Below are 23,392 nucleotides of genomic sequence, written 5' to 3'. Positions count from 1 at the left end.
AGTCAGTAAAAATGCATGATAACTGAATACAAGATTCTGAATTAGAGCTAGGCTTACCCTGGTCTGGTGACGAGGAATCGACCGCTCCACGAAGCGCTCGCCCTCAGGAGCCGGAGAAATCATCTCCTCGATCGGCCCGTACATCCCCTGGTAGTGGATGGACATACGAGGTGGCACAAACTCAATGGGACCATCCTGCTAAGACAGAAAGAAATCAGCAAGGTATCACTTGGGGGCTACTTAGCAAAAAATAAAAAGCTAAGGATCTTACCCTCACATCCTCGGCCGGTACAGGGGATGGAGCCAACGAAGGAAGTAGCTCCTCAGCATAACTCCACCCAAGGATTAAATGGGACCGCCAGAGGGAACCAGGCTTCTCAGCCATGCTCGACAACTCTCTCTCGTCGAACATGTGATGTGTTGGAGGAGCAGGAACAACAAAAATATCGGAAGAGTGCTGTCTAGCAACTCTCTCTCCTAAGTACGCAACCGCTCCGTAGGTCCCTAGAAAGTAGCGGCGCTCAGCAGAGTACTGTGCGGCTAATCTAGGGACTGTCCAACCACCCCATGGTCAGTATACTACCTCAGGTCCCTATAAAAATACCAATCGGGTAAGAACATGTCTAAAACGTCACAGAAGAGCAAGATAAGCACTAAAATTCGTACCGAGATGATCTGACTCCGGACACGTGCAGTAGACAGGTCCGCATGGTGGCCCCCCCAAGAGGCGCTCACCGGATATCCCCTCGGCGATGGTCTCGCCGGCGCAATGGAAGGAAAATACTCGTAGAACCAGATCTACAAAAAAGCTAAAGCATGAGTAAATGCTAACTAACATGTAGGGCTAAACTTTATAGGGAATAATGTTTACCTCTACGACTTTCCAGAAAGCAGACAAAGCAACGTTCGTCCTAAAGGACCGATGACGACACGAGTCCCTCAGTGCGCGAACGAAGTCAGTATAGGCCAAGTTGGCCCAGTCATAAGTCCCGATCCGCTGGAGATCGCGAACAGCAGGGAGGTAGTAAAGCAACGCCCTACTACCCTTGTCAGGGGAGAATGTCCGTGACAACAACATCAGCACAAAGATGCGCACCCGCTGCTCTCGGGTGGTCGCATCATCGTCAAGAGCCGCTGCCAGCTTTGAGCGGCGAATCCCCCTAGCACTAAACTGAGTCGTCTCGACCTCAGCTCGGGCCCGAACAACAATCGGCCCCAACAGTTCCTCGACTTCTGGAGAAAAGACGTCGATACCGCCGTCGAATGGCAGCAGCACAGAAGAGAACTCCAGTCCGGTGATGAGACTGAAGTCTGTAGGAGTGACCATCATCTCACCCCATGGAAAATGAAAGGTGTTGGTGGTGTCCCTGAAGAACTTCACCAGAGCGCGTACTACGTGGTGACCCCCGCTAGAGGCGACCATAGCCTCGGAGGTCTCAAACAGGGCAACCAATCCGCAAGACTCTGGAGATATGAATCCTATACAAATCTCTGGAGATATGAATCCTATACAAATCTCCTAGACCATCACAGCCAGAGCCGTGATGTCGTGTCCTCCCAGGCTTGGTTCCCCGTTTCACCCTCTCGGAAATGTGGTGGACAGGGGCAAAGAACAAGGTTTGCTCATCCCACTCTAGGAACTGACCAAGCGAAGTGGACGGTGTAGTGTCGTCCTCCACGGGCTCACGCTCCCATCTAGTGTTTCCGGACCGTGAACCTGAGCCTCGTTGTCTAGCCATGCTACATTGTGCAGAATCATCATAAATTATGGTTCTATAGTATCTAAAGGTTTGCCTAGCCGCATGATACTATGTTCGCAAAAACAGAGTACGTAGTACTAAGACAGAGCACAAATTCAAATTGAGCATGACAACATTTTTTCAAGCAATCAAACAATTTCTTGCAACACTATAGTGCTTATTGTGACAAATTGAACAAGAATGCTAGCAAAAACATCAAGAACGACTCACATTGTTCTTCACGACCTTAGGAGGTCCAACAATGGCGGATTGCTCATTTCTTCACCAAATTGAGTCAAACAAGTCTCAAATTACTCCCAAGGCAATATACAAACATAAACAAGCAATTTCGTGGCATAAAACTTGATAAACAAAGCAAATTGAGCATCATAAGTTTCGAATTTTTATGAAATTCGTGAATGAACATGCAAATTTAAAGTGATTCCCGTGTTGGCGCCAGTCCCTAGGCATTGGAGTCACATTTTGTGCTTGGAGACAGACGCCAATACCAGCGCATGGCGCTAATGCCATAAGGGTGGCGCTGATTGATTTTCAGCGACGCCAAAGCAGCCAGCCACCTGTTGGGGTTGTGCTAGCTTTCTGCAACATAATTGAGTTCCTTGGTACGCCAGTTAGCCCCTCTAAGCAATTTGACATGATAAGGTAATCGGCTTGATTACGTAAAGTGATCGACCTGATGAAACGATCGCCTCACTAAGCTTAAAGCGCCTATGCATTGGCTCATTAGCAAAAAGCACCGACATATAGGTTCCAAAGCAAAAGGCACCAACATACAGGTTCAAGAGCAAAGAGCGCCGACATACAGGCATAGCAAAAGCGAATTTCAGGCGAACTTTTAAGGATCGACAGGCGTGGATCTTCGGTATTTTCCTTTGGGAAATTATCGCATCAAATGAGGATGACTTCAAGAGAAGATGTCTTCGACATCATTCCCTAGCTTGCGGAAAGTTGTCACAAATAACTGAAGGTAATTTCAGGGCGAAATTGTCTTCGATCATAGTTCCTGAGGCATGGAAGATGATCGTAATGCGGATGAGAATTATTTCAAGAGAAATAATTTTCGATGATATTCCCTTGGACGTGGAATATTATCACAGCGGAGAAGGTAGTTTCAGGCGAAGCAATCTTAAAATTGGAAGCAGTTACAAGGCGTAGCAGTTTTAGGAGGGATGACATTCTCTAGCTTGCAGGAGGTCGTCAAAACAGCAGCAGCAACAATCGGTTACTTTCAGAGACGTGTGCTTGACGGTGCAAGATACGCGTTTATTAACTCTTTTATCTGTTTAACTAATGCTAGTTTTGCAGGTATCGGCGTTATAAGATTGATTTAAGATCGCAGAACGTTCTGAATCATTCTCCGTCCCTGTCGATACTTTGACTTTTGTTTTCAAAACTTGCGTTTCTCCAAACTCAGTCAAAGTGGGGGCTTCTGTAGACACCCATTTGTGTCTCCCAAAAATCAAACCCGGTGATGAGTACCTTTCACTTTGAATCATAATCGAATGAAACGAAAGTGTGGAAAGGTCTAGTGTTGCGGAAAGTTTTATTTCTTTTCTCTTCTCCCTGTTTTTGAAAACTTTATTTTAAGGAAACAGCCAATCCAGTTTGGTTGGTCCATGATATGGGTCCAATAGTGGTGTAGTTGGATGGAGCTTGCAAAGACCTTTCCAGTGATATATTATAAGCCCAATTCCGATGAATATTGAGGAATTTATGGCCAATTTACTAAACTGGGCCCGGTTAAAGCTTTAAGTACGACCCAATGATCTAGGGGAGGGCCTAATATGATTTATCATTCCTAATGTAATTAGGAATGGTTTTAGTCTTCTAGAACATTCTAGAAGGTTTTATCATTCTTAATTCAATTAGGATTCTTCAGAGTTTTAATTAGATCAAATAGCATTTTCGGTTGAAATTATATTATTTTATCTTCCAGTACGGGAAATTTATCAGATTTTCGAAAACGCGTTAAAATCCGGTTTGGCGTCCAACCCCAGGCCTTGGCGCCTGGAATCAGGATTGGCGCCTGGCGCTAGCCACTGGTCCTGGCGCCAAGTTAGTTTTGTGGTCTTCAGACTCTGTTTTGATAAATTATCTTTTTTGGATGATTTTCTCTATAAATATGTATCAAAAACTCCGGTTTCATTAATCAACAATCACTTTATCAATTACCAGTAATCAACTCTCTTCATTGACAAAATTATTCATCAATTCAATTCTTTTCATCATCTTCATCTCTTTCATCAATAATTCTTAACATTCATTCATTCTTTCTTCTTTGCTTTTTAATACAAAATTCCGCATTCACAAGATCTAGAAACACCTAGCCATATTCGAAGTTGCCTTCGTCCTAGACGTGAAAGGTTTTAATTTCTTAGGGTTTGGTCCCAAATCTCTCTTTCAATTATTTAATTTAATTGTTTTGATTATTATTTTCCTTGAAGTTACTAACGTGTGTATTTTGTATTTAGAAAGAGGTACGAGGCATCCAAGTAAGTACTTTAATGGTTTAATTGATATTATGATGTCGAAATCATATTTTGATTCCTAGTATCATGTGTAGGGTATTTTTAATATCAAGTATGATTAAAAGTATGATGCTTCCTATATTCTCCCTAATATTTATGATTATTATGATTATGATTATTATTGATTATTTATTATGTTGCTTGATATGCATATTATTTTATATTGTTATTGCTTGATCACCTTTTTATCGCATGTTTAAAGGGAATTGGTATTTGCAATCACGCTTAATAAGATATTTAATAATATTACTAGGTTAATTGCGATTATAATTCAAGTGATCGCCAATAATAGTTTATTTGTGCATTAATATTCAACCAACATAGTTTAAACAGGTTTAGGGTTAATCCTATTGATTGCATGTTAGTCAGAAAGCGCACATGAATACGATCAGAATAAAGTAGAGGCCTATTATTAGGGCAGGTTCGATCTCTTTTAGGTTGGATTTGTACCTTCATCCCCGAACCCTTATTTGGTTCATGACCTTATGGAGTTGACGATCTCTTGGATCGTTAAGGGGTGTAACCTTCATCATGTGAACGGTTTACAAGTTCCTTATAAACTTGTTGGCGACTCTTTTGCTCTATCTTTTTCCCTTTTGGACGCCACCGTACTTTAGTGTATGATGACAGTGGGGTTCAAGCTAGTGGGATTTTTAAATGCTTGAAATTATTCCCTACACTTTGATAATTGCCTTAGCCGTTTTCACGGTGGCGGTTCTGTCTTAGATTTTCCTATGTTGAATTTTAAAAAGAGCAAAATAGGTATTTTAAAGGAAAGAAATTTCTAGGGTAATACAAAGTGGCATCTGGGAGCTTAGGCTAAGATTTTATTACCACCAAATCTAAAAACGTGTTTTAAAGTGTTTTATTTTAAAGTTGGCCAAGTGCTTATTTAATTAAGTAGTTTTAAAATCGAGTTATTTTGTTTTGTTTTGATTTAAAGAGGACCAAAATATTTATTTAATTATTTTTTTATGAGGTGTGAAATTTTTAGTTTGGACATCCGAAATTTTTATGGTATGTCCTAATTTTTTTTTTGTGATGGCCGAATATTTTGGCCCTTTTTCGAAGCTTATTTTTTATATTTTTTTTAAAAGAGGAGTAAAAAATATTTTTAGTTTGTTCATTTTGCAGAAAAGCAAGGATTGAGGTAAGAAATATGTGTTAAAAGCTTTAATAAGCATGTTGGTGAGCTTGGGTAGGAGAATAAAGGGCATATAGAGTAGAATTTAATTTCTTTCTTATGTGCAAGTTTTGGGCATATAGAGTAGAATTTAATTTCCCAATGACCCTATATATAGGGAGATTTCCCCCACTTTTCGGACATCTACAATTATTATAGCATGCCCTACATTCTCTTAAATCAGAGAATCACCTGATCTAGGAATCTGAGAAGATTTCACCTCTTTTTTCGTGCTTTCTCCCTTTTATATTCAAGTACTAACATGAGAGTCGGAGGCAGAGCTCCAACCACCCAGAGTCTCCGTTGTTTTGCAGGTACAAGCTACGCACAACCAGTCTCTGAGCTGTAACTCTCCCGAGGGACAAAAAATACCCAAAACATTTGGCGCCGTCTGTGGGGAGAGTACCTCAAGGATGGTTCAAGAGTCTGTACCACCTCCTGACCACCAGGTGAATCAGCTAGAGGTCTTTACTGACCATGAGGATGATGATCCTCACGTCGAAACCTACATAGCCAAGGATGGCTCTTTGATTACTACGCGCATCCGTCCCAGAGACACTCTGGAACAGAGTGCGAGCCAGGCGGTTACAAGCAGACCCCCTGGTAAGCCGGAAGGGGAAACCCATACGGCAGACGGATCCGCCCAGTCACCCAGGACGAACTCATGAAATTCATGACTAGTTTCAAGGGTGAAATCAAGGATCTGATCACCAAGAGCAAGGCTAGCCCAAGCAAGGGTTAGTCGGCTAGAAAGATTCCTCTAGAGAGGAGGAAGCCAGTCAAGGACAGGCAGCCAACTCCGCATCCAAAGGATAAGGCAGCTGGAACCCTTGACAGGTCCAAGATTATTCTACCCCAGAAGAATACAAATAACCCCCGCTGGGGTGAACAACTATTGGGAAACAAAAAATCCAATCCTGATGTTTTGGGTATTTTATACCTTGCCAAGTGGCCCAATCAGTGTTTGACGTGTGTCACTGGAAGGGGCGCCAGCTTGGATCTTCTAGATGGTGCACGTGTCAAGAAGATATAGCTCCTGATTTGGGGTATTTACTAGCCCTAAGTGGACCAATGAGTGAGCGAAACGTGTCTCCCTAGGAGGCGCCGAAATGGCCTGTCAGGATGTGTGACACGTGTCACTTAGATAACCCTTCTGAAAAGACGGCCTTCAAGGCCCAAACTTTGAGGCGCCGCAAAATGGCGTGCCCTAATCCTTAAGTCATCAAACCCTAGGGAAGGCACACTTCCCAAAGACCCTATAAATAGGGACAGTACATACCCCTCATTAATGGGTCCATGTGACGTAACATTACATTAATTACAGGTGTCGTTCTCACGAAACAGACAGCACATGAGCTTGGAATCCGAGCATATAACTTTATTTCCGCACGTTTTATTCGGAATACCGTACTAACTTAACTTCGGAGGTGGACCACCGACCATTCGGTGCTCAGTTTGCTTTGCAGGTACAAGCGCCCTTGCTGAATCCAGTCTAGAGCCGTAACTCTCCCGAGGGACACAAAAAACCCCGAAATATTTGGCGTTGTATGTGGGGAGAGTATCTCTATGATGGCTTCCCAAGAACAACCTGTGTCGCCTCCAAAGACCACTCGGCCTCTGGAAGAAATAGAGGACCAGACGGACCATGACTCAGGTGACGATGGAGACGTCGAAACCTATGTGGCCCCAAACGGGTCACTCATCTCTAAGCGCCTCCGTTATAAAGACAGGCGGGAGCGTAAAGCTAACCAGGCGGGTACTTGAAGGCCCCATGGACCCTCAAGTAAGCTGTTAGGGCAGCCGAGTGATGCCTCCTAGGTGGCAGGATCAGCCCCAGTCACTCGTGATGAGCTCATGAAGTTCATGAGTAGTCTAAGGGGTGAAATTAAGGGACTAATCAACAAGAGGACGACTGCTGCTAGAAAGGAACAGTCGTCCACCAAGCCTGCCAAATCAGGACAGCAGAAGTCGGTCCGGGACCGACAGCCGACTCCTCACCTTGTTCCAAAGGAGAAGGCTCGGGCTCAGTTTGATCTATGATGACTTCGTTTCCTTAAAATAGTGACAAGAAAGGCCATCCGGCATGTACATCCGGATGGTAGCAAAAAATCATTTCATGATGCTCGTCAGTACATCGACCGGCTAAGGAATCAGAGCTGTCGGAGTCGGCTTCTACTTCAAATTATCACGACAGCTTTCAGAATATCTCAGTGAGGAACTCCCCTTCAGTACCGGGACTCCTTCAAGCGGCCCCCTCGTAGAGTCGGGGCCTCATGTGATCAATTCAGCGTAGTATATGGCACAACCATTATACAGACCGCCTGCTTTTCCCTACATCCAGCTTGCCTTCTTCGGAGGACAGGCGGATATAACTATTAGCCTTTTGACTGGAAGTTTCGGCTACAACACCTTTAGGAGCAGCGACCCTCGGTATTCTCTAGGGAAATAGCTGAGGCAGAACAACCGACCAAGGTGAAAAATGTCATGGTTGGAACCTATGATGGTACCTCCAACCCAGAAGACCACCTCTTGGCATACACCCACCTCATGTACTTACAAGTTTTGGATGATGCCGCCTGGTGTCGATGCTTCCCAGCAACACTGAAGGGAATCGCCCTGTAGTTGTTTTGCAATCTGTCGGTTGGTTGCATAAACAGCTTCAAGACGCTTGCGTTCTTGTTTTCTTCTAACTTTCTCTATGTACATCCCTGCAAAGAAAACTAGCCTGGATCTAGGCCATGTATAGCAGGGAGATAGAGAGGGGCTGCGATCATACGTTAGGCGGTTCAATCTGGTGAGAATCCAGATCCAAGGACTGTCTGATGAAGTGGCTTTTACAGAATTTTTCAAAGGTGTGAAGGACGGGTCGACTTTCAAGTTCGAACTCGTCCGCAAGAAAATCTTCACCCTCCAAGGAATCCTGATGGAGGTAGACGCTTATATACAGGCGACCGAGCTCTGCTCCTCTAATAAACAGTCGGACTCTAAGAAGTCTGATCGACAGAAGGAGAGTCGGCCTGCTCAGCCGTCTCTAAAACTAAAAGAGAGCAAAAAGAAAAAACAAATATGGGTGGTTGATAACTCCGATAAATCAGCCCAGGAGAAAAAGAAAGAGTGGAAGCCGTACGTTCCAAGGTAAGAGTTCCACAAGGACAGCTACTCCATCCTCACGGAGATTAAGGATTGACTGACTCTAGAGAAGCCGACTCCTATGAAATGTTCCGCTAAAAAAAAAAAAAAAAAACAAGCACTGTCACTACCATGAGGATGTCGGCCATGACACAAACGACTACTTCAGCCTCAAGCGGACACTTGACCGTTCGGCCGACAAAGGAGCACTGAAATCCTATGTGAAGTCCAAAGTGGCTTCAAAATCGAATCCTGGGAAGACGAGTAAAAAGACTCCCCAGCCTGCTATTAGCTCTGAAACAGATAAGGAACTAGTTTATACGATAGCACGCGGATTCGCCAGTGGTGGTCCAACCATCCGGGGTAACAAGGACCATCTAAGAAAGATGGTCCAACTGTTGATGAGGGACAGGCGGCCAACACATCCGCCTTCCCTAAATTCATCATCTTCGAAAAGGACAGAGGCAAAGTCCGTCGGCCGCATGATGACCTTGTGGTCATAGAATGTGAAGTGGTCAACCAATTGGTTGGTTGCGTCCTAATTGACACAAGAAGCTCCTCAGACATCATTAATTAGCCGCAAATGTCTATCCAACCTCAAATATAGGTCGGATTGTTTGATGGATGTCTCCCATCCCCTTATGGGTTTTAGCGGAGGAGTTGTGCATCCGATCGGACGCATTGATTTGCCCATCTGACTAGGGTAAAAAGGTAGCGGTCAGCACCTGATCATCCGATTCATGGGGGTCAAGGAGCTGACCGCCTACAATCTTATCCTTGGCCAACCTACTCTTAACGAGTGAAAGGCAGTCATCATACCTGCTGTCATGCTTGTCAAGTATGAGAAGGATGATGGGACTGTTGGCTCCTTGAATGGGGACCAGAAGACGGCTCGAGAATGCTATCTCTCGGACGTCAAGCCTGCGACTGCTGCAGCCGGTCAGGGCAAAGAGCCAATAGACCTTGATGATATCAAGGAAAACCATCCGACCCCATCAGCCTCTAAGAAAAGAAAACCTAATCCACTGGTGGTGGTAAAAGAAAGAAAAGCAATAGCAATCACTAATCGGGGAGCGGTTAGATGACCTTCGTCCCCAGCCGGCTGGTGAACACATTGATTTTCCTCAGGACGACAATCGGCCAGATCGAACTGTTAAGGTGGGGACGACTGCTTTTGCAAAGTTGGGCTTAAGCTTGCACTAACTGTTGAAAGTATTTAAAGACATATTTGCCTTTGAAGTGGAAGAGATGCCAAGCATCAGCCCGGATCTTGCTGTCTACAAACTCGCTATGAATCGTAAAAAGAAGCCTATTCGGCAAAATAAAAGAAACCATGGCGAGGAAAGAAGTCAGGCATCAGCCACCGAAGTTAAAAAGCTGTTAGACGTTGGGTTTATTCGGCCATGTAGCTTCCCTGAATGGGTTGCAAATGTTGTTCTTGTAAAGAAGCCGAATGGTACCTGGCGCATGTGCGTTAATTACATTGACTTAAACAGAGCATGTCCAAAGGGTAGTTATCCACTTCCAAAGATCGACAACCTGGTCGACTCTACAGCCGAACATGCCCTGATGAGCTTTATGGACGCCTACTCAGGATTTCATCAGATTCCCCTGTGGAAAAAAGATCAAGAGAAGATGGCATTCGTCACTGATCAGGGGTTATTCTGTTATAATGTGATGCCATTTGGTTTGAATAATGCGCCTGCTACTTTCCAACGCATGATTAATACAATCTGCATTAATCAAATAGGGAGGAATGTAGAGGCATACATTGATGATATGATAGTCAAATCCGAACAACAGGCGGATCACGCTGACCTCCGAGAAACATTCGCCACACTCAGGCGGTAAAAGGTCATGCTTAATCCTAAGAAGTGTGTCTTTGGTATTGAGTCTGGGAAGTTTCTCGGATTCTTGATCGACCAAAGGGGGATAGAGGCCAACCCTGAAAAAATACAAGCGGTAATCGACATGCAGTCGCCCTGTACTGTGAAGGAAGTCCAAAAATTAACCGGTTGTCTGGCAGCTGTGGGAAGATTTCTCAGTCGGTCAGGCGACAAGTGCCTCTACTTTTTCCAGGCGACCGGGAAGAAGACTAGATTTGAATGGGGGGGATGATGCTGAGGCCGCCTTCCAAAAGCTAAAAACGCATCAGCACTCTTTGCCAAGGTTGTTCAGCCCCTTTCCCAAAGAGGCACTCTATATGTATCTGGCCATTTCAGATCATGCCCTCAGTGTTGTCCTCTTAGCTGAAAGAGACGACATCAAGCTCCCGGTCTACTTCATTAGCCACGTTCCTAGAAACGTAGAACATCGGTACCCCATGGTTGAATAATTTGGCCTCGCCCTTCATATGGTCGTCAAGAAGTTAAAACCTTACTTCTTAGCACATCCGGTCACGGTCTACATTGACCAACCGATCGTACGGCCTATGATAACCCTGGAGTCTTCTGGCGGAATTCTCAAATGGGCTATTGAGTTGCAAGGACTGGAAATCACTTTCAAACCAAGGAAGGCAGTAAAGGGGCAAGCATTCGCCGACTTTATTGTTGAAATTACAAGCCCGGCTAAGCCGGATAATATCAATCAGGTTTGGAAAATGTATGTGACGGGAGCTCCACGATGAACGGCTGTGGTGCAGGCATAATTTTTCAGTCTCCTGAGGGGGACAAATATGAATATGCACTTCGGTTCAAGTTCTAGGCCTCAAACAATGAGGCAAAGTATGAAGCCTTGCTAGCCAGCATCAGGATGTGCAAGGCGGCAGGGGCAACAAGAATTGTCGCTTGCTCTGACTCGCAATTCGTCATAAGCCAATATAATGGTGTCTTTGAAGCCACCCATCCGGTTATGATCAAATACTTGAAGGCGGACAAGGATGAAGCTGGGACACTTGAAGACTTCAATTTAAGACAAGTGCCCAAATCGACAAATCAAGCAGATGCTCTGTCCAAAGTGGCGTCATCCGTCTCCTATTAAACGCCTTTGTCAGTCTTTTTAGAAGTCGTGGAAAAAAGAATTATATCTGATGAGGACCCCATTGGAGTACTTCACCGAAGCTCTACCTGGACGGACAGCATCCGCGCATACCTAACAGACGACAATCTCCCACATTCACCTCAGGAGGCGGCCGTGCTGAAGAAACGAGCTGCAACCTTTGAGATAAGGCAAGGAGAGCTCTTCAAAGCAGGTTTCCTGAAGCCACTTTTGAAGTGTGTGAACCCAGAAAAGGGGCAAGAAATCCTTGAAGAATTGCATCTTGGATACTGTGCCTCTCATATAGGCGACAAATCCTTAGCTGTCAAGGCTAGGCGGCATTACTTTTGGCCTACCTTGGAGTCGGATGCTATGGAGATGGTTAAAAAATGCGACAAATGTAAAAATTTTGGCAAGTTAATCCATCTTTCGGCCACTGACCTAATGACAATCCACAATCCTGTGCCGTTTTCCAAATGGGGCATGGACATTTTGGGCCCATATACGGCTGCTCCAGGCGGCAGGCGTTACATCTTAGTGGCTGTGGATTACTTTACCAAATGGGTAGAGGCAGAGGCGATCAAAAACATCAAGACAAAGGACGTCATCTCCTTCATTTGGAAGAATATCATCACCCGCTTTGGGGTGCTTATGTCTATGGTTTTTTACAATGGTCCTTAGTTTGAGACCACTCACCTAAAGACTTGGCTGGGAGATCAAGGGATCTCCAATTATTTTGCATCAGTCGGCCAACCCCAAGTAAACGACCAAGGTGAAGCCTTTAACATGTTAATCTCAGACAACATAAAGAAGAAAATTGAGAGAGTTGGCAGCCTATGGGCGGATGAATTACCACATGTCCTAAGGGCCATCATAACAACAGAAAAAGGGGAAACTGGAGAAAACCCATTTCTCACGGTGTATAGGGAAGAAGTTGTCTTGCCCATTAAGCATTATGAGCCGATTCTTCGGATTATGCTGTATGATGAAGATGCAAACTAGGAGGCAATGCGCCTAGCATTGGACTCACTCCCAGAGCGCAGGGGCAATGCTGCCTTGCGCCATGAGATCTGCTACCTGAGAATGACTTGAGCTTACAACAAAAGAGTACACAAACACCCTTTAAAAGTTGGGGACTTTGTGTTACGGAAAATGGAGGCAGTTGGTAGGGCGAATGAATAAGGGAAGTTAACCCCTGATTTTGGGAAGGCCCTTACCGAATCTATAAAGAAGTAAGAGGTGGCACCTATCGCCTGGAAACACTAGACGGAAGGAGGCTACCCCAAACCTGGACTATAGATAACCTAAAGAAGTATTACTTCTGAAATTTGGTAAAGTTTTTTGACTTGTTAATGAAATTTTGCCTTCATGTCATACTTGTCTTTATTTTGAGTACCGATTGTACAAAGTGCAGAAGGACCATACTCACAGCAATGAAGGATGCCGCATGTACTATGTGCCGGCGGATCCTACTTACCCTCTATAGTACCGCCTGCACAACATGCAGACGGACAAATTTTTAACTAATTACGTCGTTCGAACACCACCTACATAATGTGCAGACGAACGATGTTGAGATTTTACGAGCTACCGTCTGCAATATGCAGATGGCTAAGCACACTCTAAAACTTAACATGATTAAGGGACCGTCTGCCCCAACAACAAACGCCCAAGAAAGGACCTAACTGTACCAAAATAGTCGTCCTAAAACCTATCCTTAAGCCAAGTTAATAACTTGGCAGCTAATCACTCTTTATTTAAAGCTAAGTCAATGACTTAGTGACTACTTATTAATTAAGCGAGGCCAATGGCCGGATGAACATTATTCAAACCACCGTCTGCTCCAACATGAGTACGTCTGTCCGCTCCATCATGAGTTAGACAACCAGCGATGTCCATCCGGGCGAATGCGTCGAGGAGAAGCATTTCCCATTTGGGTGGCACATTGCTCTACAAATGCAACAAGCGGGCCCTACCGAACGCACTAAGGCAGTGCTCGTAGTAATTTGATTTAATCTAACTTGAAATCTAAAAAGCATTGAGTTTTCCGGCTGTTCTAGCACAGACGGAAGACGACAATTATTTCATGTTTAGAGGCTACTTTACCGAATGTCCTTGCTATAGGGCAAGGCAGGCGGACCAATCCATTTTCAATGAATATCCTAAGTTAAAAGACTTAGTATTTTTTCTATATTACTCGAGGCCTTTAGCCGGATGCATTCAAGGAACTATCGGCTCTATATGGCCGTTTGTCGCTTGGTTTGGGGAAATCCCCCATAAGTGGTTGATTGACTTAGAAACCATTCATGCTCTTTAAAGTATAAAAATTTTTAAGTCAATCAATCCATGCAACTGAAACCAAACGACTTCCGGCCAGGGGCAAGAACATTCGCATACTATACAGGTTAAATAACTTAGCCAAAATTTCTATCCATAAAAATTAAAAGCTTTGAAAATTTTAAAGCATAAGCACCAATATAAATAAAACCGGTCAAACGACCGGATGCTTCATTAAAGTAACAGTCGTTAAAACTGACCATTGTAGATGTGAACTGGAAAAGCTAAGAATTTTTAAGTTACCCGACCCCTTGGTTGGTAAAAGATACATTAATACTTGGCACATAGGTCATGAAAGCAAAATATTTGGCCATTCGGCCGCCGAAAGAAAGAACTTAAAGCTTAAAGATCAGGGGAGCTTCTCAACATTGGCATCCGCCCTGTTCTCCAGCGCATGCTCCTTTGTCTCCTCATTCTCCCCCTGATCATCCTCCTCGTCCCCAGAAGACGAGTCACCAGACGAGCTCGACTCCTCCGGGGCATCCTTGGAAGCCGTTGATGAGTTTCATTTATGGCACTCATTTGGTCTCTTTTTGGATGATTTTCATGCTATTTATAGCTCTTTTCCTTAGTTTTTCTTAGTTTTGTTCTTTATTTCGTTAGTTTGTGCTTTCCATAGTTAGTTTCCTTGTTTTATGCATTTCTTTGTTTATTTGTTCTTTTTCCCTTTTATTTGTTTGTTTTCGTTTGTTTTCAGGTTATGATCGTGTTTCCAAGGATTCCCGAGACTTCCTTTCATATTTCTCATCAATTTTGATGCCTCATGTTCGCCTTTTGGAGCTTCAAGTTTGAAGGAACGCAAGGAGCAAGTCAAGCGATCAGTGCACGTATGCGGTGGGGGCATCATCTTTAGCATGAAACCACCAAATTATCCATTTCAAGACCGCCTACCTTAGTGTTCATCATCATCACACAGACGAGCGCACGAGGATGAGCTAGGACGAAGAAGAGGGGGGCTCCCCTGCTGCCAGGTGCGGGCGCTCACGCAGGTGGTGCGGCCGCACACCTGGGTGGCGCCTTTCCTCTGATGCAACCGCGCCTTCTGGGGTTTCTTTTGGGACGATCTAATTAACTCTTCTTTTTGTATCTTTCCTATATATAGTTTTTCCTTCTATTTTTAGTGGGGAAGGAGAGGGGAATGAGAATTAGTTTTTAGATAAAAAATTAGAGAGATTTTTAGAGAGAGAAACTCTAGATTTTTAAAGAGAGAATTTCATGGTGTATTGTTGATGATTGTAGATTTCTCCATTTCCTTTAATTTTTGATCAAGTTTGTAAGGATTCCTTTTCTTTAATTCAATCCTTAGTTTATTCTTTAGTTTGATTTGAATTGTTTGTTGAATGTTCAAGTTTGATTGAAGTTTGATTGATTTGTGTTTGAGTTTAGCTTATTTGATTTGATCATGATGAATTTGTTGCTTAGTGTTGTTTTGATTTTGATCTCAATGGCTAGTGAATTGATTGCTTGCTAGGGTAATGGTGAAGTATGTATGAGTAATGGATTAGTGCTAATTGGGGATAATTGATGGAGTTGTTAATGTGATTAAATTTGGTTGATGATCATGTGCATGTGTGTGATTGATTGAAGATTGGCCAACTTTTATTGTTGCACTAGATTGCATTGTAAGTTCACATTGATACGGATCATTGATTTGTGGCTTGCATTTAAACGATTGAGGTGTCTCGTGAAGTTTCCTAGATAGAGTTTATCATAGTTGACGCTAGTTAGACCTCTAGGAGAATAGCTTGATATGCTCTATTGGTTTCATGATTGGTCTTCCCTCACATTGTTTGACTTAGCCAATTTGGGCTTCCAATTAGTTGATTCCATTATGACTACATGTGGATCCTAGCCCTAGTGCTTATTACATTTGGTTTCTTCTCGTTTAATTGCGTGTTTGTCCTAGTATAGAAATCACACCCTATCTCTAGACTTCGGGATAGCTTGACTATAGACAATAGGCAATCGCCCACCATTCCTTTGGGTTCGACCCTTGACTTACCATATACTAGTATAGGGTTGGTTAAGTGTTTACAAATTTAGTTTGACTTTTGGGAAGGGTAGATAACGATCTACAATTTCCGCTCGTCAAAATGGCGCCATTGCCGGGGAACGGTGTTGTGATTGTGTATTGTTGTTGAGTCTATTCCATATTATTCAAAAATACAAAAAGAATTTTTTTCTTTCTTTTAGGATACACTTGTAGCCGCGTTACTAACAATTTCTTTTGAGTTTTTGCATGCATAGTAGAACTCATGATAGGTCCTTAGTTCCTTTGGATCTCAAAACTAAAAGAACTCTTTCACGAAGAAGGGTAGCCAACCGGTATTTGAGCCTAAGTTCCTCAAGTGAAGAAGAGTTTGAGGAAGAAGAAGAGCAAGCCATGGGAGAGAATCCAAGAGTAGCTTTGAAGGAGTTGGGAATTCTCGGTGCTTATAGGTTTGAGAGTGGCATTGCTCCACCTACAACACCGGTGAACGATTTTGAAATTAGACCGGCCATGATTACTTTGATAGAAAGGAGGCAATTTAGTGGAGCCAAGAGTGAGAGCCCGTTGAATCACCTAAAGGAATTTGAGAAGTATTGTAATACTATCAAGGTGAATGACATTTCTCAAGAGTTCATTCGGCTAAAGTTGTTTCCCTTTTCTCTTATAGGTCGTGCCTTAGAGTGGTTGGATAAAGAGGTTAAGCCAAATTCCCTTAGGACGTGGGATGAAGTCACAAAAGCTCTCTTGTCTCGCTTTTACCCACAAAAGAAGACGGCGGAGGCTAGAGCCTTGATCCAAGGATTCAAACAACGGCCTAATGAGAATCTCTATGAAGCATGGGAGAGGTACAAGGAGTACCAAAGAGAGTGTCCACATCATGGAATTCCTACCTATCAAGTGATACAAATTTTCTATAGAGGTTTGAGTGCTCAAGGCAAGTCATGCCTAGATGGAGGAGCCGGAGGTCCTATAATGAATAGGACGGAAGAGGAGGTAGTTGACATAATTGAGGATGTGGTGAGATATTATAGAGATTGGCAAGAAGGAGAGAGAGAGTCTACGAGCAAGAGTGGCTCGACGGTTTATTCAGTGGATCATCTCAACGTGATTAACAACTTATCCTCCCAAATTTCAAATCTAGGGAAGGAAGTGACGTCGATCAAAGAAAAGCTTGAAAGTGTTTCTACAAATTCATTGAGTCTTCCCTCCCAATCCAAAGGGAGAGGTACACTTTCTAACTCTTCTCCTTCTACTTCCAATAACATGCCATGTGGTTGTCTATTTTGTGATTCTTGTGGATCTTATGATCATGATTCTTCCATGTGTTCTCAATATTTTGTTGATGGGTGTGATGATGTTGAAATTAATGAATGTGAACATGTGAACTTTGTGTCTAATTCCAATGGTGGTGAAAGGTTTGATGGACCTAAGAATTTTAGTAATAAGAATTCTCACCCCCAAGGTGGTTTCAATAACTACAACAATGGAGGCTATAGGAACCAAGGAAACCAAGGTTTTCAAGGTAACTATAACAACCAAGGCTGTAGTAATCAAAACCCGAGCCATGGGTATGGTAACCAAAGTCAATCTCAAGGCTTTGGTAATCATTACCATAATGGTGGCAATAGTCAAGGCCGTGGCAATTGGAACAACAACCAAAATCGGGGAAGTTTTCAAAATAACAACCAAAGGGGACCCCCACCCGGTTTTGTTCCAAAGCCTCAAGGCAATGGTGAAAATTCTTATTCCCAACCATCATCGTTTAAGACAAATTTGGAAGAAATGATTGATAACCAAACCAAGATCATCAACACATATATGACGGTGAGTGACAAGAAATTTAATGAGATGATGACTCATAACAAAATGCTTGAGACACAAATAACCCAACTAGTCAAAACTCTAAAGGATTGTGCTAGTCCATCCTCTTTGCCTTCTCAAGGAGTGGAACCTAAGAAACCCGTGTAATCTATCACCACTAGAAGTGGGAGAGTTCTTAATGAGGAAGCTTCTAGGTCCATTGAGGAGGATGAGGGGAGTTACCCAAGAGTGGAAGATGAGAAGGTTGTGTCTAAGAGTGTGAGTTATGAGGAGGTGCAAGAGAAAAAGAGGAGTAGTGAGAAAGAGCGTGAGGAAGTGTGGAGACCCGACCTTCCATACCCACAAAAATTCTTGAGGCACAAAATTGATGAGCAATTTGGAAAGTTTATTGTTATGCTCAAGGAAGTTCACCTTTCTATCCCCTTCACCGATGCAATTACCCAAATGCCTAGGTACTCTAAGTTCCTTAAGGAGATTTTGAGTGGGAAGAGAATGTGTAATGAAGTTGATTTGGTTGAAGTTGGGAGTTGTTGTAGTTCTTTCATTCATAATGAGTTGCCCAAGAAGATGGAGGATCCGGGAAATTTCTCTATTCTATGTGAGATCAAAGGGAAAATGTTTAATAATGCTTTTTGTGATCTTGGAGCTAGTGTGAGCGTCATGCCTTATTCCATTTTCAAGAAACTCAAGTTAGGTGAGCTCCTCCCATCTAACATAACCCTTCAATTAGCCGATCAGACTATTATGATTCCAAAGGAGAGAGTTGAGGATGTTCATCTTAAGATAGGAGGGTTCACTATTCCCGTGGATTTCATTGTGCTTGAGATTGCGGAAGATGACCATATCCCTATCATTTTAGGAAGACCTTTCTTAGCCACTTCGGGAGCCTTAATAGATGTGAAAGGAGGTCGTATTACCTTGAGAGTTGGTAAGAAAGAGGAAAGCTTTGATTTGAAACCAATGCATGAGTCTTTGTCTCTTGTGCAAGGAATTATGTGTGCTAATTCCCCTCGCTCTATTGATAATGTGTGCATGATTAATTCTTCAACTAACGATGTTCTTGAGAATTGTGATGATGTTCTTTCAAGTTTTGATGGCAAGAAGGTTAGTGAAGAGAAAATGATGATTCCCAAGCTTAAGGACGAGGAGGAAGTTGAAATCCCTCATTGGTTTGAGCTCTATCCTCAAGATGGAGGGGATATTTCCATGAGTATTAATGGTGAGGAACCATCTACAATAAACAACAAGCCAAAGAAAAAAGCTTGTGATTCTAAGAAGAAGAGAGAGAGAAAGAAGTTACGGAAAGAAAAATTTGCAATTGAAAAGTCTTTGAAGGAAGTTTCATCAAGCAACAACAAGGGGTTGCTAGAAGTTTAAAAAGAATTTTCTCTTTCCGCTACCTTGAAGAAGGTGGTGTTCTTTGACCCTCCATGATTTGGAGGAAGGGTCGAGCTTAGGACCATTAGCAAGCGCTTCCCGGGAGGCAACCCGGAGATTTCTAACTTTTCTTCTTGATTTTTGAATTTCTCTTATTTTTTCCTTCTTTTAGTTTCTTTTCTTTCACTTTTCTACTTGATTGGATTTGTAGGTTGCATTTTCGGGATTGGATTTTATCAAGTGAGCATGAAGAATGAGAAGGTATTTTGCGGTTATTGATGGGATTATACTCGATTTTATCGAAATTTGAGGTAAAAGGGTAAGAATCTTGGTGAGTTAAGTTAGGGATTTTGTGCTTTAAAGTTGAAGGAAGTTTTCACTTGGTGGGTTCTTATGGAGGGTTCATGAAATTCTAGTTTTGAACCCATTAAAACGGGCTTTTACTACTGCCTATGTTGGTGTTTATCATCATCATTATTCGTGTACCCACCAATGAACGCAGCAAGAACTTAAAAAAAAAGAAGAAGAAGAGAGAGCTTGGCTGGGCTCAGGTGCGGGCGCGCACGTGCCTGGTGCGGCCGCGCACCTGGTTGATGCGGCCGCGCATCAGCCTGTGCCCCCTTATCTTCCTTCCTTCCTTTTCTTCTTTCATTTCCCCTTATTTCTCCTTCATTGCTTCGACCCCCATCATCCTTAAACCCTCAAGACCGCACCGCACACTTCAATAACTCATCAAAATTTCAAGTTAAATCACTCAAATTTTCACTCCAAATTCACTAAAACCTTCTACATTTTCATCCAAATTATCAAATTCATACTACTTTCATCAAATTAAACCTCCAATCTCTCTCCTCCATACTTGGGTATAATTTGGGGTTTTTCTATTTGGTGGAAATTGGTGGTTAAAAGTGGTTCAATCTTGCTTCATATATGGTATAATCATCTTCTCTAGCTTTTAATTGCCTAAATATGTCATATGTTTGCAAGTTTTGATTTTTTCATGAGCATGAATAGTGGTAGTACCAACTTTTATGATTTTGATGGTTGATATTGATTTTTGGTTGATTATTTGAGTTGTTTGTCGTTTGATTTCACATCACATTGTGTTGTTTGTTGATTGTGTGGGAGGAAATTGTTGGTTGTTTGGTGTTGTTTGGTAATTTGGATTGGAATTGTGATTTGTGGATATTGAAGTTCTTGGTTGGAGATTTTGCGGATTGTTGTGGGAATTTTGTGATTGGTTTTTTGTGATCCTTGCACTTGAAGTTCATCATGTCGAGAGTCCTCAAAAACCTTGTCAAGAAATGCAAAACAAACACCTTAATTGATGAACCTACCCTAAGCACATCCACCCCCCAAACACGCAACCCTACTCCACCACCCAAAAGAAAACTCCACGATAAAAAACAAAAGAACCGATACCATAAATTAAAGGAAAACCGCTCCCTCAAACCCACAAGACACTACTTCCAACCCGACATGTCCGCAAGTTCTTTGCTAGCGCACCTATGTTGAGCCCACTCTCAAGTTCTTTGCTACGATTGAGATAGTTCCCGTAGAAGGTGAATATAGGGTTCAATTCCAAATTTTCAACAACTTCTTCGACCAATCCTTAGAGCAATTCAACGCCACTCTAGATTTTGATCTTCATGGTGACATCTTGGATCTAGAGCCTTATATTTTTGAGGAGTATGATCAGGATTCTTTGTGGGACGATATCTCCGGAGGTGGTGAGTTTGTCACCAAGAGGGCCAAGATTAGCAATGTGTACCAACCTTGCCTTCGGGTTGTTCATCGTCTTTTGGGGTACTCGATTTTCCCCAAGCAAGAGTTGGGCAAGATGAGCAAATTGGATCTCAAAATTCTATGGTTGGCAACTAGAGGAGAATATCGTGGCCGGTTGAACTTAGGGTACATCTTTGCCACTTATTGTGTAGCCTTGCAAGACCGGGACACCGGGGAGATTCCTTGTGGGGGAATGGTCACTAGGCTCTTGACCAACCTCCACCTTGATGATCATTTGTCTTATTGCAAGCTGGTTGGAGATGTCGACTCTGTGTACCTTGATATGTAACAATTGGGGCAAATTCAATTTATCTCCAAGCATTATCAAGAGGGGCATTATGAGTGGCTTTGGGATAAAAAGCATTGGTGCTACCTTCCCAACCCATCTTTGACATCTATCCACCGGACGGACACCCCTAATGTGTGGCATGTCCCCAAGAGCTTCCGTCGCCCCTTCTTTGACTCCGATGAGGAAGAAGAAGAAGAAGAAGAAGATGAGGAAGAACAACATCAACAACAACAACTTCATCATCAACAACAAAAAGTCATCATCAACATCAACAACAACAACAACAACAACAAGGGCAAGTGCAACAACCTCAATTTGCTAGCTCCGACTTGGAGGCCCTTAGTAGCCAAATAAGTGGGTTGCAAATCCGCTTGGAGGGCATGTATGACCAAAATTTTGAGGCCCTCTACTCTCAAATGCGAGGTATTTCCGAAATGCAACAAGGTATGTTCATTCAACAACAACAACTCTATGATGCGGAGGTTAACTGAGGGAGCATCACTCCCCCGGTTAACTATCCTTACTTTTCGCCCCAACAACGTCCTATACCTTTGCATGGGCATCCTTATTGGCAAGGGCCTTTAAATCCCGGTATCGAGCCTCGTTCTTACCCGGACGAGCGTGGTAACTTCGATTACCGTGCTCCCGGAGGGTGTGACTATAGGGGTGACCCTAATTGCCCCTATGTGCACCCTAACCATCCATTTGAGCTTACCTTGCCCGAGAAATTCACACCTCTTGCCCCTTGGCAGCAAGATAACTTCAAGGGGCATTATGGTTGGCCCGAGAGATTCACCGGAGGTTGGGCTCCTTAATCACCCCAACCTTCGATGACTACATGGGCAACAATGGTTCTAATGAAGCCGGGCCAAGTGGTGGTGGTAATGATGAGTCTTAGTTCCCTCTCTTTTGTGACTCTTACCTCCATCCCTTATGTTTATGTACTTGATTTGTATTGGTGGGATGTTGAGATGTATTCATGTTTAGCTTGGGGGAACTTCTTTGTATCTCGGTTGCCAATATTTGTTGTTGTTGCTTACCTTGTATTTTATTTTCCTCTTGCATGATGGTTTTCTTATCTTGGTCTCTAGTCTTGTTGATGCTTGTTGCTAGTCCCATGAGTTTGTTTTTCCATTGTTGTTGTGATGATTTCCTTCTGATGATGTTGATTGTTTCTTGTTCCCTTATATCCAAAACCCTTGAATCCAAATACCTTTGAATCCAAATCTTGTAGTCTAGTGCCTTTTAGTTAGTTAGTTGTTTAGTTTTTTACATAGTTTTTCTTTATTTTCCGTTTTGGTATTTGTTAGCCTAGTTTTGCTCAGTTGTTTAGTGTTTTTGTTAGCTTCGTTTAGTTTTACTTTTTAGTATATTTTTCTTTTGTTTTGAAGTTACTAACCTTCTTCTTTGTCTATAGCTTTTTTTACCTTTCTTGTTCTCACATGGCTTTTTGATGATGCTTACGATTTTAGAGCGCCTCAAACGTGGTTCTTTCTATCGCCTTTGTTTATTATGCTAAGCATGGATAGCCCGGTGAGACCTTTCTAATTTTTTCTCTCTATTTTCTTTAGATGCATAGATTATGTTTAGTTTAGGGGAAGTTAAACGGTTCGTGGATGATTGCTTGTTAACACGTAATGTGTTTGGGATCGTTGACGATGTTGTCATCCGATCACTTGTATGTCGATTGGGATATATGTGTTTAACTTGCTTTCTAGTTCCTTTCTCAGTTTTTCCTATTCTTGCTTTATCTATGGCTCTCCTTTTCTTTTCTTTTCCTTTTACTTTTACTTTGTTCTTGTCTTGGTATGTGGTATGCTTTTGAGGCTTATTTTTCATTTTTATTTTCCTTATGAATTGGACTTTGTACATTAGACTTTGTCTGTTGAACGAGTTTCTTCCTAGGTAGTAAAGGTATGCACGGTTTGAGACTATGCTTGGTTGACTCTAGGATAGGTGTATGCTAGGGTAGTTGGTTTGAACTAGGAGGATCATGAAGCCGAATTCTACTTGTTTGTGGCATGTTGGTAGTTGCTTCCTATAGTCGATTTGACACCATTAGCGAGTTTTTGCTACATCCATGTGAGGTTCATCATTTTTAAAGCCTTCAACCTATTTTGTATGAGCGGCGTGGATCCTTGACTATTGCAAACCTGATCCATAAAGCTTTATTTATGATTTTTAAACCCGAGACAAAGCTATCTAAGGAGGACAAAG

The 23,392-nt window shown here is 42.7% G+C and overlaps 1 protein-coding gene across 1 annotated transcript; it reads left to right on the top strand.

The window, feature by feature from the left end:
• Nucleotides 1–16,296: 16,296 nt before the first annotated feature.
• LOC110694848 lies at nt 16,297–19,101 on the top strand. The gene is made up of 3 exons (XM_021872011.1): nt 16,297–16,837; nt 17,045–17,318; nt 17,886–19,101. Exons 1-3 carry the CDS (start codon nt 16,297–16,299, stop codon nt 19,099–19,101), a joined length of 2,031 nt encoding a protein of 676 aa, XP_021727703.1.
• The last annotated feature ends 4,291 nt before the right edge of the window (nt 19,102–23,392 follow it).

Source organism: Chenopodium quinoa, unplaced genomic scaffold, assembly GCF_001683475.1.
Source record: "Chenopodium quinoa cultivar QQ74 unplaced genomic scaffold, ASM168347v1, whole genome shotgun sequence".
Lineage (NCBI taxonomy): Eukaryota > Viridiplantae > Streptophyta > Magnoliopsida > Caryophyllales > Amaranthaceae > Chenopodium > Chenopodium quinoa.
The sequence above is the reverse complement of the archived record's forward strand: the minus strand, read 5'-3'. Positions and strand labels throughout refer to the sequence as shown.